General features: G+C 39.1%; 1 protein-coding gene across 1 annotated transcript in view; it reads right to left on the bottom strand.

The window, feature by feature from the left end:
• Positions 1 to 6,105: 6,105 nt before the first annotated feature.
• The window catches only part of vash2 (vasohibin 2), a 32,024-nt gene continuing 22,145 nt past the window's right edge, over positions 6,106 to 15,984 (bottom strand). The window contains exons 8-9 of the mRNA XM_073493131.1: positions 12,402 to 12,520; positions 6,106 to 6,825 (exon numbers count right to left, since the gene is read on the bottom strand). Of these exons, the coding sequence (XP_073349232.1) occupies positions 6,756 to 6,825; positions 12,402 to 12,520 (189 nt within the window). The 3' untranslated portion in view covers positions 6,106 to 6,755. The remainder of the gene's footprint in view (positions 6,826 to 12,401; positions 12,521 to 15,984) is intronic.

Genomic DNA, 15,984 nt, shown 5'->3' with positions numbered 1-15,984 from the left:
TATAATGAGAGACGAGGACGGCACCAGAGACATCAGAAATGCTCCTTTGCTGGTTTTTATGTGCACAGGTTTTGAGACTACTTAAAGGAACTTAAGGTTCCCCCCAAAAATCCAAGTTTAGTCACTATGTTCTCACTCTCATGATGGAGAGTCAGGCGAGGTTTCGTAGTCCACTAAACATTTCTGGAGATTCACAGCCAAACAGCTTTTCAGCGTTCTCCTAAACAACTGAAGTAGCTGGAGACTTGTTTTAAAACCTAAAAAAAATAAATAAAATTAAAATGGCTCTGTACAGCAAACATAAAAGAACATACATCAAATATGTTATCTTCATTGTAGCTGCTAAGCTAAAAGCATTGGCGCACACCCCGTCTGAAGCGGTCGCACAAGCTCGACCACACATCAAGGGTGTAAATAACATCATTTTAAATCAATGTGGGATCTCAGGGCTTCCGTAGACTTGGATTACACCGCTCGAGCTGTATGGAGCCATTTTATATTTTGTTTTTTCTACGTTTTAAAACAAGTCCCCATCTACTTCAGCTGTTTAGGAGAATGCTGCAACGCTGTTTTGCTGTGAAGCTCCAGAAATGGCCTTTGGACTACGAAACATCACCAGACTTTCCATCATGAGAGTGAGAACAGTGAATTTTCATTTTTGGGTGAGCTGTTCCTTTAAACACCCAGTGGGAGTCTTTTGCCTCTTTTACGGTGCAGTCGACACAAAGTCTCCTTCCTTCGACAACCAATTTGGATGTCAATTAATCCTGGTAACAGTAGAAGCTTCACAGCATTTGGGTCAGCCCGAAGTGTTTATAGGAAAGAGACAGAAATACTATTGACTTAGCAGATGCCCGAATGCTGAGATTCAGTTGATTTCAAATTTGTGTCCATGGTCTTTAAAGTTGCCTTAATAATCGCTGATTTTTAAAACAGACTGCAGTTCATGTTACAGTACAGTACGTTTAGGACCAGGGTGGAGTTGAGAAACGTGGTATCAGCACTTTGGAAACAAATCAAAGGCCATCGAAGAGAACACCTGCTACAACTACAAGGTGTTTCTTTGTTTCAGACAAATGATCCTCATTCAAAACAAAAGTGTACAATCAATGAATAAAACCCAAATGTCTCAGAAATGTCTCAAACAGATTCCACAAGTCAAACCACAAACTTATAAAAAAAAAGAAAATAAAACATTCAGTAAGGTAAATTGTCAAGCACAGAAGTCTCTATTGCAAACTGACATGAAAACAGATTTCAGTTGCTACATTGAGTATCATTGTTTCAGGTTGTGGGTATTTTTGGACTTAACATGTCACAGTTTCTGAGTCCGAGCTGAGCAGTCAGGTAGTTTGTCACTGTTGTTGGGTGAAATCCCCAGAACTGCACTTCTGACGTCTTTAAATCCAAAGTTCTTGTGTTCATTTTTGCACAGAGAGAAATATGTGAAAGTCACGTCCTCGAATCTCCATTTGTTAAGTTCCAAATATATGTGAACAACAGTCAGAAAATAACGTTCGTCTTTCCTGATATGCTGCTAGTCAAATTCTTCTGTCCGTTTGTCCGCAACCTCGGAGGGATAAAGTAGTCTGAATACTCAAAAAGCAAAGCAGCGTTGTGCTTCTTCTGTCTGCGAACAAACATCAAGCCTGTAGAAAGTATCAACACTTTACCTTCAGTACAAATATTAACATGTTGAGCTGGTTGGTTGGTGCCAGAGTGGAGATGTGACCGATCAGATCTCCGTCTCTGAGCTGTGCCATGGTCCACTGCTGGCCAAACATCAGAAATACATAAAAATATTCTGCTTTTTCTCACAGCACCTTGAATCAGTGATAATGGCTCAGGCTGGGTCTACACAGACTGAAAGCTTGTGAAGAAAAGCTACTAAGAGAGTAATTTCTGTGCAGGTGGTTTAAAAGTGATTTTTTTTGTGTATAGGTCGAGCCACAAACACCTTCCTCCTCCATCTTTGAATTGTGGAAGACAAGGATTCTAGTTTTTTTGACATAACCTGCTCTCATACACAGTGCGTGCATAGCTTGTTGTTGAAACAAAAAGCTAGGATGAAATGTTGGCAGCGAAACACGCTTGTTCTGTGAGCAAGAAGACACCGTGAAACATTCAAAGAAAAGTCCGAAAACAATCAAATGACAATACTCTGAAACAATCTGTACACTGCTGATGATTGATGTGATGAAAACACCAAAAGTAAAATGAGGATGTTATTTTACATTTTACAGATATTTAAGATCATCTTTGCTTTGTTAGATATAAAGTTAAAGTTGGACCAGGCAGGATTCATAAAAATGCACCCTTTGCATCAGTTTAAACCGCTTTTGTCCTTTTCCACCAACATGGAAAGGGTTCTGTTTCGGTAAGTGCCCCTAATTTTGAACCGTTCTGAACATTTCAACCAAAAATAAATTGGTTCAGAACCCAAAAGTTGGCCAAAATATAGCAGGTTTTCCTTTTCCTCCCTGTCCATTGATGAGGCATCCTTGATGTCAATAGTTGCTGCTCAAAACTGGTGGAATAGATCGGCTGGTTCCCTAGAAAGTACAAAGGTTCCAAGAGTTCTTAATGGAACCAGTTCAAGAACCAGAGGTACTGTGGTGGAACAGGATTCCATTCCCATTAAATGTCCCCTGGGATTTTTTTGGTTAACAAAGTTATGTTTAATTTCACCATTTGTAAAACACATATTGTGTATCATTGAAGCCTAATCAACCTATAAAATTAATTCCCTTCTTTCCGGTTTTGAATTTGAAACTTCTTTTTACACCCACGTTTGCTTTTTAGCATTCTTTCTAGAAGCCTCTGCTGCCTCACTGCTACATTTCTTGGCAAAATACTGCCAATAACTGATGATCAGTAGGAGAGCGTGAAACCAAATGTTTATCATCTCATCTGAATACTAGATTATGCACATGAGATATAAACAAGCATTGGTCCATAACGCTCCTACTGGCCAAAGACTTGACAGGCCCCTTTTTTCACTAAAATAGCTCTGGTTCTTGAAATGGTTCCATTCTAGGTTTTCCGAGACATTGTGCTATCTCACGAACCACCCCGTGTTTCCACCAGTTTTGAACAGAACAATCGCAATCAATGATGTTACATTAATGGAGGGTGTTGTCAAATACACTACGACCTGTAGAATATGACACACTCTCTTTGCTTTTCAGGTCGGGTTAAAGAAAACCTGCTATCTTTTTCATTCCAAGTGGAACCAACTTGTCTTGTTCTACACCAAGTCATTTTTGGTTGAAATGCTCTGAGCAGTTCAAAATTACATGCACACCCCAGAAGTCAGAGCACAAACTTTAGTCCACCTACAGGAGTTTCTTGATTTCTGGGCGCTCCTTCAGTGCCAAATCTCTAAAGTTGCCTGGTGCAGCTTGATTGAACAAAGAAAATCTTTGCGTTTGATTTTGGGGAACAACATTTTTCAGGTTAATCCTTCAGATAGAAACTATAGAAGTCAGTTGTCATTTTTCAAGTATCCTGAAGGCAGACAGTATTATCAATTAAGTTCTAAGTATCCAAACCATTAGAGGGAACCAATATCCCTATTTCTTTCTCTCTCAATAGCTTCCTTCCTTGCCTATTAGCAAGGCATCTAACCCCTTGAAGCACTGTGTCTTTTCTTATTTAAACTGACTTATATGGTTCTCAGTCTGAAGGGTTCAAACTGCAATACATTCCGTGGATGTAACAAACATGGATGAACATAGATATATTTAGATGTACAAACATATTTCCCGTATCTAAGTACAGTGTGATAAATATCTGTTGTGATGTCAGGTTTCTGTATTGTGTGATACTTTTTGATCTCCGGCTTTGATATGTGATATTCTACCTTCATTTCAGGCATCAGGCTTGTTCAAATGGACCATGAATATCAGACTGGACGCCTGTGTTTTGAGATTTCAAGCTTCGCAGCTGGGATTCATTGAAGGCTTCAACAGGAGAGTCCAAAAAAACAATCAAATTCAAACTTAATTGGATTTTTTTGGAAAATCCTTTTGATACATCACGTATGTGAGCGTGGAACAGTGCATACAGTACTGAACGGACTCTTTTAGGTCACTTGGCACCGAAGCGTCACCGATCAAAAGCGCGATTCCTGACTCTTATTTTGCGAGTTACTGACTGAAAAACTACATTAATACAAACACTTTGTCTTTTTACACTGTCGAACACAAGCAGAGCAGATTTGCACCTTCATGTTACGGTGGTGTCCTTTTTAGAAAAGTAGTTTTGTGATCTCAGAGCCCTCAAAGGACCCTGACCCCGCGGCCCTGACTTCCTTTAATATCCGCTGACAGCGTGCTCAGAGTGTTACATCCCTCTGCCACATAAATCTGGGTTGAAGGAGGCCTTTTGTTCCTCTCACCCAACAACATCTGCCTTCACTCCTTGTTTGTCTGAGTGGTCAAACTGGCTGCGGCTGAACTCGGACCAGCTGAATCATTTTATTTTCCAGCTGTGAAGGCAGCAGCAGCAGCCAGCTGGCCAACAGTGTGATCGTTTACTGTGTGAACATGTCGGCTGCAGCTCAGTTTGATCAACACAACAAAATCCACTCACTTTCTGCTGACTCGTTTTGGAAATACTAGTGATTGGAAAAATTAGGTCATACTTTTTAATTTATACTTAACTTATGTCTATATTTAATGTAAATGTTTTGTAGTTAATGCTGTCATTCACATTCCAGTCTGAGGTCATTTATCTTTATTTTTGATTACAATTTATTGCCAAGACCAGGGCTGCCTAAAGTGAGGCCTTTGGGCCAAAGTGAGGCCTTTGGGCCAAAGTGAGGCCTTTGGGCCAAAGGTAGCCCACCATAAGGTTCGATTTGGCCCACCAGATGTTTGTAGAAAAAGAAATTATAATACAAATCACCATTTATGCTTTTAAAAATATTTTTGTGAGGTAAAAATACTATGTCAGTAAGCATTAGTTATGTTTTATCATCTGAGAGCTGTGGGCAAAGTTTCACTGTGCACAAACTCAGTCAATTAAGGGAACGAAGGGATCCTAGCACTATTGTGCATCTTAAATATACACTACAATACAATGGGTATTTAAGTGTCAGTTCTGGCCCTCCAAGGGAAAAAAGTTTGGGCAGCCCTGGTCCAGATTATTACTTTCCAAAATCCGAAATTACAAAAGTTGATTGAGGGCAGATTGAAAACAGTGTTGCTTTTTCTCTAATATTTGCTCTTTTTTCTTCTGTAATACTTGATACTTTCATTTCTTCAGGCATTTAAAAATCACTGGTTTGGATCAGTGGTTCCCAACCTCTTCTGCCTCATGAGCCCTAAAATGAAACCATGTGTATTAGCTGCACTTCATCACAGGTTATGGGTTCAGTGGACCAAAAAGAGTCATTTTTCTTTTGGCTAATGTTTCATCTGAATGACTTCTAGAGGCCTGAAGAGGTGAACATATCCAGTATTACAGAAATCTTGTTTTCAGTTGACAACCTGCTCTTTCATCTTGCTAGAGAAGCCTTTTCTGTTTTCATCTCCAGCATTGGATATTGTGAACGTCAACTTTGGTATTTGAGATTTTCTCCATTTCTCTGTTTGAGGGGTGTCTTTCTGATGTTCATGGAAACTGAGCTGTGGTTATGTATTCAGTTTTGTGTCAAGAGAGGGCAGAGGAGGAGGAGAATGAGAGGGGGTGGGGGGTGCAGGGGGTTTGCCGCAGTGCTCTAATGATACGTCTCTGATCTTCTGCAGTGAATCCTCTCTCCTTTCACTCCCTCTCCCTCTCCACCTCTTCTTCTTCCTCTCCACCTCTTCTTCTTCCTCTCTTTTATCCTTCCGTTTCCTCTCCATCGACTCCGTGTCTTTAATTTCCCTGCATACTTTATTGAACGTCCTCTCCTTATTCTAGACTAGTCCGCTCTGATCAATAAACTTTGCATACGGAAGTCTACTTACTTATTTAAACTGCTGTTGGTTCAGGAAAAGTCAAAGTGCACCTAAAACTTTACTTTGGTGATTTTTTTTGTAACGATGAAGCCAAAGTGCTGCAGGAGTTGAGCAGCAGCATTTTGGAAAACTGACAGCAAAATGAAAAAATCCTCTCCACTCTCATCCCTGACAAATGATATAACAGCCTACATGTTCAGTAGTGAAATTGTGCTATAAAAATCTAAAAAACGTATCATTTTATTCCAAAACCACAAATAAATTAATCAATTTTTTTGTCTTGTAACATCTTTTCGGCTGTCATGGCTGGTAATCTTTTTAAAACAATACTTTCAACTGTTTATACTGACAAATATCAACCTTTGCTTCAGTCTCACTTCCTGTTGTCGCCCTTCTCTAAGACACAGGATCACTAAGGGGTCACAGAAATACTTGTTGTCAGGACACGACAGCTTTCAGCCTTTAACTGCTTCCTGCCTGCTGATGGAAATGTTGGAAATGTGAAAATAAATTGATGTCACTTATTTGGAACTTGGGTCAGGGTAAAAAAAAACAGAGCATCCAGATCCCACCGTAAAGTATTAAAATCAGACCGACTTTTTGTCTGAGTCTTCTAAGAAGTTCGTCCTGTTCACGCTCAGAAAAGCTTTTGTAACGTATATCTGTGTGTTCATCATCCACCTCGTCTGCGTCAGCTCCACCCGCAGTGACTCCTCTCCTAAAACACGGGTGGCAGGTAGAGACTCTTAGATCAGGGGTGGCGGAGGACGCTGGACAGATATTGGGATGCTTTGGAGGTGAAGTAGGGGATCAGATGCGGATCTGGTAGCCGTCGTTGAGAGTGCTGAGCTCCGGAGGTTTCCTCTCCACCGAGGCCGGCCTGACAGACAGACAGACAGACAGACAGAGAGAGGGCAGATTAATAGTCAAATCATGCAGTGTCTGCTAAAAGCACTGAGGTGGCATCATGTTTCTTCTGGATGATATTTCTTACTAAATGTTACACAGTAGAACTAAACTACTACACCTCAACTGTCTCAAAACTTAACAAGTATTTTCTTTTTTCATCAATTAATCATTTGGTTGATAAAATATGAGAAACTTGTCTGAGCAACAGCCAAAAGGTATTCAGTTTGCATTTACACACAACTAATAAAACCAGCAAATACTCATATTTGAGAAGCTGAAACCAGTGAATTGTTTGTGCATTTTTGCTTAGAAAATGACTTAAAAGGCACAGTACGTATGTTCTGCCACCAGGAGTCTCTTAGTCAAGACAGTGAAAAGAAAAGATATAGTTTGATGACGTCCTGAAGTAGCATGGGATCATGGGAGTTGTTGTTTTTCTCATTTCATTGATTAGTTGTTGTTGTTTCTATAAAACGAAAAGCCCGAGATTTTGTCCTCAAATATCTTGTTCTGTCCACGACCCAAAGATATTCAGTTTACTGTCACAGAGTGGAAAGGAAAAACAAGAAAATATTCACAATTAAGAGGCTGGATTCAGTGAATTTACTTTTCTTTTTTTTTTGTAATTACTCAAACCGATTGATTATCAAAATAGTATTAAAAAAATAGATTCATCGATGCAACTCTACTTACCCTGAATAACATTAAGGATGTTGCAAACAACTCAACTTAGCAAAATATATAACAAAGCTCAACTTGTTTTTAGACATTTTATGCATAAATGTTACATATCATATCTTTAAATGATGAATAGATTATGACGGGTGCTGATAATTATTTTATGGCGACTGATCAATTAAACTACTAATTGTTTCAGCTCTACTAAAACAAACAAGAACTTTTTCTATTACGACATGAACCCAGACACAAAGTATTTCATATTAAAAATGTATAAAGAATTAATAATAGATGAAGGTAGAAGATGGATGGAGGAGAACAACCAAGAGAACATTTCAAGCCGGTCCCTGCTCTATAACAGTAACCATAATACCATAAAAAGACACAATGCACCAATGCACGGGAAAGTGGCAAAAGATTCTCAAACTGAGGTGGGATGAGCAGCCATTTTCTGCAGATTTTACCTTTTAAGATGTTTTTGTTTGTTTCCAAAGTCAAGGATCAGCTCAGGTTTGTAAATGTTTTCTAAGGTAGACAAAGCCTCCAGTCTGGATGTCTGTGAGGCTCCAACATGTGCAGTGCAACTTGATAAATGTTGAATACAAATAAAAGTGTTTGTTTATTTCAGATTTCTGCACCTTGAAAGTGAAAGAAAAGATCAAGAAAATGGAAAAATGAGACAGATCAGCTCTCCGTTTCTCGGTTAGAGGTTCTAAAAGCCAGAAAGTCATCCGATTTAATCCTCTGAGCTCTTTCTTCTCTTCTTCTTTCCCTCTCACTGTTTTCTTCATCCTGTCTTTAATGTCTTCACTGATTTCTGCTTAGTGTGACACTTCCAGGCACTCTGACACATCAAGGAGAAGTGTTTGCTGAAGCCAATCTGTTGAAGTGACAGCCTTTTTATTCCTCCTCCTCTCCTCTCTCTATTTTCCTTCCTGTCCTCTGCCAGGTCTTGTCCTCTCTTCTTCTTTACTCTTTACTCTCCCCCTCTCCTTTCTGTTCAACTTTTTCAAACCTATTTCTTGCCCTCTCTATCTTGAATTCTCCCTCTCTTCTTTCCCTAACTCTTCTCTCTATCCTGGTCCCGGAGTCTATCACTCTTCTATCTTTGCTTACTTTCCTTACATTTTTATTCTCTTTAACCATCTCTGCTCAGGGGGAAACAACGAACTGAATTATATATTTAAATCTATTTGAGTGCTGTTTTTAAAAAAAATATATAATTCAACATTTATATATTTAATGCTTTTTCCAACTGTTATCTCACTTTAGTTTAGTGTTGTTTTTTTCATGTCTAGAAGGCAGCACTGGCAACATCTTACTCATGCTGCTAAAATAACTGTGCTGTTCAAGTGTCCGTGCTCTCAGCTGTTTAAAGCAGCAGCAGGTTATTACTGTGTCTCTGTCTGAGGTGGCAACATGTTGTTAAGTGTGTAAGAGCTCTGTTGATAACAGTAATAGCTCTTTAAGTGCCACATTTGAGTGGTTTGAAGTGATACTGTGCTGTTCTGCTGTGTCCTCCTGATCATTGCATCTGTTTCTCTGAACTGAAGAGACAATTAGCTTTTATGAAGATTAAAATAACAATGAATGTGACTGAAGCCTGAAGGGAAAGAAGCACATTTACGCTTATAAAGGAAGAAAAAGAAAGTTCTTTCTCCAACTTTCATGCTGTTTATCCACAGCTCCTTGTAATGATGTGTGCAGATTTAATAAGAGAAATCAGTGTGTGATAACAGGTTTTAGCTGGTTTCACCTCCTCACTGATCATTAGTAACATATCATGTGTCTCTGGCCACTAACAGGCAGGAGATCAAGCTTTAGATTCGGCTCAAGGGCACTTCAGGTACCTAATCGTTTCTTGAGATGATTTTCAAGGACTTTTCCAGGACATTTTCAGTGACGATCTAGTTAGTATGACTGACAGGGATCGTGCCCATATACTAATATATGTTCCTCTCTGTGGGAGTCTAATTTAAAGGATTAAAATAAATAATTAAAACCAACTACTGACTGGTTTCCTTTAAAGAAAGATTTCCGGTTTCATTAAACTCAATTGGTATACTACTAATACCATACTGTATAGTATACTATAATACATATAAGCGATGATTATATATCTGTAAACTCTGTAGTCTCTCTCAATGTCCCACCCACAGCACTAACTGATTGCTTACACTTCACGAGTAAGAGCCAATCAACACTGTAGGCCTTTGTCACAGACAGGCAGATGGCTCTGATCAGTGAAGAGCATCGCTGAACATACAATAAACATCATAATCTCTTGATCTACTTCTGTGATGGAAAGTATGTCTGGTTTCCCAGTTACACTTAAAATGCCCAGAGTCATAACCTACAGGTCCACTCAATGAAGGCGAGAGCATCAGTTTTTAAATCAGTCGCTCCGTGTCACACAGCGCTGCACTTCAGAGTAAAACACTGAGCGCATCTGTCTCGTCTTTTCACTGCAGCTCTGCATCGACATTTAGGGAATTAATATGTAAAGTAACAATGATGGTTAAACTATGTTTCACTATACGATGGTGAAAAAAACTCTAAAGTTTGAGTTGAATTTGCTCAGAGTATTAACTGCCACTGACTGTTATCAGTTTATCGAAGAATACTTCAGCCCCTTTACTCGTTATATTAACTGGAGTTTTTAACGAGGCACCCACCCATCCACTATGTGACGCCGCTACAAAAGTTAAACATTTCATATCATGTTATGGTCCATTTACCACAACAGTGCAGCATTGTGTTTGAAGAGACAATACTAGCAAAGTGAAAAGGTACATTGGCCAGTATTTAGCCAGTGGTTGACTTGCATACAGTTGGGCTGCCATTCATAATTTTAACCCCAAAACAAGCTAGCAAGAAGGACAACTTTAGCAACTAAACCAAACATGCTAATTAATTTAACATTGTTAAACAGGATGGGAAGAAAGCAACGTTAATCTATAAACCTAATTAAACTACCACAGCTACTAATCTTTACATTTCAAGCATAATGTAACTTACATTATTAACATTACATGAGTGCCATCCAGCCTGCAGGTTCTACTGTGTGAGGTGATGTGTTCACAGCATGCAGCCTACTCAAAATACTCTTGTCCATAAACCAATGTTACCATTTGAAAGTTAACATGATCCTTAACTTAACTTAGCCTTTTCAGATGACAATGTCAACCATTTTGGGGAGCCCTGATAGAAAAATAGGAAAATGTTTAAACACATTTCCAGGACAATTAGCTTTTTCTCCCATTTTCCATGTGTATTCCACGACTGGAAAATTTGTCTATGTGTCAGTAATTGTTTTTGAGCCTCACAACCCTGTGAAATGACTCATTTTATCGTCAGAATTTGAGCAATTCCATCCAATAAAATTTGGAAAGTCTAGAAGAGCCGCATTATTAAATTGTTGTGTCCTCCTTCAAGTTAGTCGAGCACTAAACCAGAGGTTAGCCAGCTCGGTCGGCGGAAGTAAAAACTAAAATAGCCGGTAGTGGCACACACTAATGCAAAATAGGTTGGTAATATCTGTGCTTCTGACCTACATATTTTTTAGCTTTACGTAATTTGATAGAGATGATTTGATTTTAGTTGAGATTAAATGGTAAAGCCTCCTTTTGTCTTCCTGTTATTTTAAACACACACACACACACACACACACACACACACACACACACACATCTGAGTAATTAGCCGGTTAAACCTGCGAGAGCTTCTCATAAAAAGGTCATCGCAGTGCCACGTCAAATGGCAACCACCGGGAATGTCACTAAATCTGGTGCAGTGTGTGTGTGTGTGTGTTTGTGGTGACTCTGCAGTACGGCTGGGCTGCAGCTGTTGTCCAAGTCAGCTTGTGTTACATCCCGCCGCACAGCTGACGGCACGCACAAACACACTCATCATCCTGCATGTGTGTGTGTGTTAAAGTTTCCCTGCCATTGAATTGGAGTGGTGAGTCACCCTGTTTTGAAGAGCTGCTAACCCTGAAAGAATTTCCTCCATCCGGGCTTCATTGATAGTTTTAAAACACTTTCTTATCCAACCGATTTTTGCAAGAGGTATTATATTAATTACTTTAGACATTAATTATTTACTCTTTTCATTAGTTTGAAACTGCTTCACATAAAAAAGCCATGTGAGAAAACGTCTCTTTCATTGGCCAGGGATGTAGCAGGATGAAACAAAGAGTAAGAAAAGGTATTCACGCACTATACAATTATTAAAAAATCCAGTTATTCTTCCTAACTGCAGGACTGTATTAATGCCAAATTAAAGAGTAGCTCCTGATGATTCAAACAACATCTTTAGTCATGTTCTTCAATATGTGTAGGATGGCAACTGAGTAACACAACTTTAAGTTTACTAATTTCTCTATGGAGTTTGGTTCTGATGTTTTCGCAGATTGTATGAGTGGATTAGTTGCAGCATCAGTGGCCTCATATCCTGCATCTCAGCCACTCTGCTGCTGAGTGTTGGTGGCACATGCACACACCACGATGATAACGCTGAGTGTCAGCTGAACAGAACAGGGACTCGTCTGCCTGGTGATAATGCTGAGCTGTCAGCAACCAAGACACACACACACGCACACACACACACACACCACTTGAAGTCTAAACTCTCCTTGACCTGAAGAGCAGAGCCAAGAAGAGAAGGGAGAGAAGGGAAGGGAGGAGGGGAGGAACACACAAGAGCTGATAAAACAGCAGCAGCCACCATTCAAACACTGGTGAGCTCACTGTTTGGAAACCAGCCATTAGTTTTTCTGTCTAAAATCTGTAAGCTGCTATAACTGTGAAAATAGTTTCCTAAGTTTCCTGTCCCAAGGCAGGAAAAAGACAAGCGATGGAAAACACTCACGATTTGTCTCTGCGGTGTGTGAATCGTCGCTGGGGACTGGTCTGTCGTCGCCGTGGTGATAAGGATTTCCCCCGGCTCCGCTCCTTGATTGGTGACTGGGCGCTGGATGATTTAAGGATCTGACGAAAGAAAATCACACAGAGCGACAACAGTCAATATCACCAGTTCTGTGATCATTTATACTTCACAGCATATTTCTCAATAGTTTTCATATCAATATTGACCAACACAAATATCAATTATCATTCACCATGTAGCTCCACTGAGCTACATGGTGGATTAGCTGAAGATCTGAAACTTGAACTTGGTCTCTCTGCCTGACTTTAAAGTACTTTCCAATGTCCATAGGGTAATTTAAGTAATTGTATATCTTGGTGTACATCTTCTATGTTCTGTGTTTACTTGTTTATTGTTGTGCTGTATATCGCATTTTTGCTGCTGTCTTGGCCAGGTCTTCCTTGATGATTGGGAAATATCATTGATCTCAATGGGACTAACCTGGTTAAAAATGCGTTCAATAAATGAATAAATTCAATAAATATTTTTTTAGGAGTTGGTAGAGACCAAAGTAGAGCTAAAAGTAGATTGAGCTGGTGGACAAAAACATGACTTTAAATGAATGCTTTTGTTGCTGTGTTTGCTGAATGTGCGACTGTTAGCCGACATGATATAACCTTATTAAATGTACAAGCCAGTGATTTGTGGTCGCTGTCTGTCAGCTTGTTTTGTTATGATTTTCTGCCCTTTAGTTATCCATTAAATTGTCAATTATTTTTCAGATCAATACATTAAAAAGTGTCACATTCAAATTACTTGTTTTTCCTGCTCAGTGGTACAAACCCCAGAAATATTCACTATACAATTATACAAAACACAAAAAGGTAGCAAATCCTTTACCTTGTCGGTCAATTAATCATTTCAGCTCTACGTCGATGAGTCAGTGCTCTTATTGGTAAACAGACAAACAAAAGTCATGGAATCATTCACCCATTGAGACATGTTGGTCTCTATACCCTCACAAAGTGCTACTGAACTCCTTCAGGCATTTCAATGTACAGAAACGATGCTAGCATGACGCCAAAAACCACCGCTGCTACTTCGCTGCAGAAAGTGAAACCGTGATGAATGGGACCACAAACAAACAATCCGACTGTTAATATGCATGTGTGTGTGACATTTTATTCTCCTTCAATCTCAAAAAACTGCTGAGACACATGATTGTAGAGAAAATACTTTAAAGCTACAAATGAGCTTTTGTGTGTGTGTGTGTGTGTGTGTGTGTGTGTGTGTGTGTTTTAACAGCAATTTGAAGCTATCATTAAGAACTCAGCAGGAGAAGAGAACTGGAGGATGAACACAGATGGCAAGTTTCCCCCCGAAAAAGCAAAAGCCAGGAAATGGCTTATATTCAACAGCTGGTCGTGTTGGTCATCTGGTTCTGATAGATATATGGGTCTGTGTGTGTGTGTGTGTGTGTGTGTGTGTTTCCTACCTCTCACATGGCCTACATTCTTTCGAGTTTTCTGCTTTAATATGACTTGAAAAATTCTATCTTTTAAACCATGAAATTTCATATCTACTCCTCGATGCAGTAGTCTGGTACTGTGAGTTCTTCACAAACACACAATTTAAGTCTATACTTGTGAGATACTCAGTGACCTACTGTACCACAAACCATACCCACAAACATAAAAATAATGTTAGCCTTAAACCTCAAACAGCCCTTTGGAGAAGAGAGGAACAAACAAAAAGATCACACTGTCGAGGCCTAGAGTCAGCCGGGCCCTTATACAGATAGAAGCACACAAACACACGCACACAAACACACACACACTAAAGTCTATAATAAACATTCTCCGCAGTACAGCAGAGATTACACTAAAGTCTCTCAAACCACTACACAGCTGACCAGACTGCATGTGTGTGTCTGTGTTTTCATGTGATCGTGTGACAGCTGCACACTCACTGACCTACATATCTTGCTGACATGCAGAGAGTCCATACATACACTGTACCACTATCCCACATACCAGCATCTCACATGTAACACACACACACACTGCTGTCATGGAACTGCATGTGCTGCAGAAATAAGCAACAAACATAAACCCACAGAAACACAGAAATAAAAACCCCAAGAGTTTAGAAAACATTTAACCTCAAACAACCCACTTCTGTGAGTCTTCCTCACACAGACACACACTCACACATTCCTTCCTTCCTCATCATGCCCTAAATAATTCCTGACAGTTTATATTCCATGTTCAGCCCAAAGGAAACTACATCCATCTCTTGTCTCATGGAAAAATATAATAAAGGTGTTCCCTTGTTCTGTCTCAAAGGAAAAAGATGTCTCAGTGTTTTTTTTCTGATGCCGAGTTCACAATCATCACAACACAAAACAACCTGCTGTTGAAACCTCAACCTAAAGTCTGTCTGGACAAAGGCAATGAGTTAGAAATGAGTACATCAAGATTAATAATGTTGAAGGTGACGTAAAAAACATGTATCGTATCAACTCATCTTTACGGAAGCTCTATCTGTATTTTCTGGTGATTTTCTTCATCTGATCTAAATTGTTTTACTCTCCTGTTTTTATGACTTGAGAACTAGTAGAAAAAAGTTCTGCTAGGATACTCTTGTTCCTTAATATATTAAGTTCCTTATTATTTTTTTTCCATCTGTGAAAACAAGACTCGTGTCATAAAGCCCTCATCAAGTGTTTATTTTTATAATACTCATTTTGACCACAAGATGCTGAAGGGCACCTCTACCCCATGTTCTAAATAGGACATTCATTTTTAAAAATGAAAATGTTTTTTCACTCAGTTTCACAGATGGGGAAAAAAAAAAGAAAATTAAGGTACTTGGAAAGATTATCCTGGCAAAATTTTCTTTTATCCACCAGTCATTACTTCAACTCATAAACACAGGAGAGAAAACAATTTAGATCAGACTTTGAAAATGGATCACCAGAAAAACTATTTCTTCACTTGCCCCTCAGGGCTTTCATACATTTTGGTCGAATAAATCAAATAAGATTTGAATCCTGACGAGAAGAAAATTAACTGCAGCGACAAGTTGCGGACCTGACCAACATTCAGCACATTTAATAAATGTGACCAATAGTAGTTTTTGTTTGTTTTATGTGTACATCATGATTGTGTGGTTTTATTCAAACTGATATTTTTGTTTTTTAAAGGTCATGTTTGGCCCACTTGATCCGATTCTGAGAGACATTTTGGTCTTTTGTATGGAACTATGAAATAACATGTTTATATTGTATTTTGGCAAGTTACCGCTCCATTAGTGGTACCACTAACAACTGTTTTACTTCAGTCCCACTTATCCCAAACAGTCCATTTTCACTCTACTCTGTTCAGTTGTTACCATCCTGGTTGATTTATATTGTGGTTTGAGTGCGGTCTTTATCTTCTTCTGTTTCTGTTTCAGGCTGCACATTTACTGTAAGGAATCTTACAAAACTACTCTGAAGCATATAAAAAGTGTCTAATTTTGAGTTTTTAAAATACAAACATCTGCATCAACACAATAAAACTATTATCAAACTCTATGGTGTATG

This window comes from Pagrus major, chromosome 22 (assembly GCF_040436345.1).
Source record: "Pagrus major chromosome 22, Pma_NU_1.0".
NCBI classification, from domain to species: Eukaryota; Metazoa; Chordata; class Actinopteri; order Spariformes; family Sparidae; genus Pagrus; species Pagrus major.
Note: the sequence above shows the minus strand (reverse complement) of the source record. Positions and strands in the feature narration are given on the sequence as shown.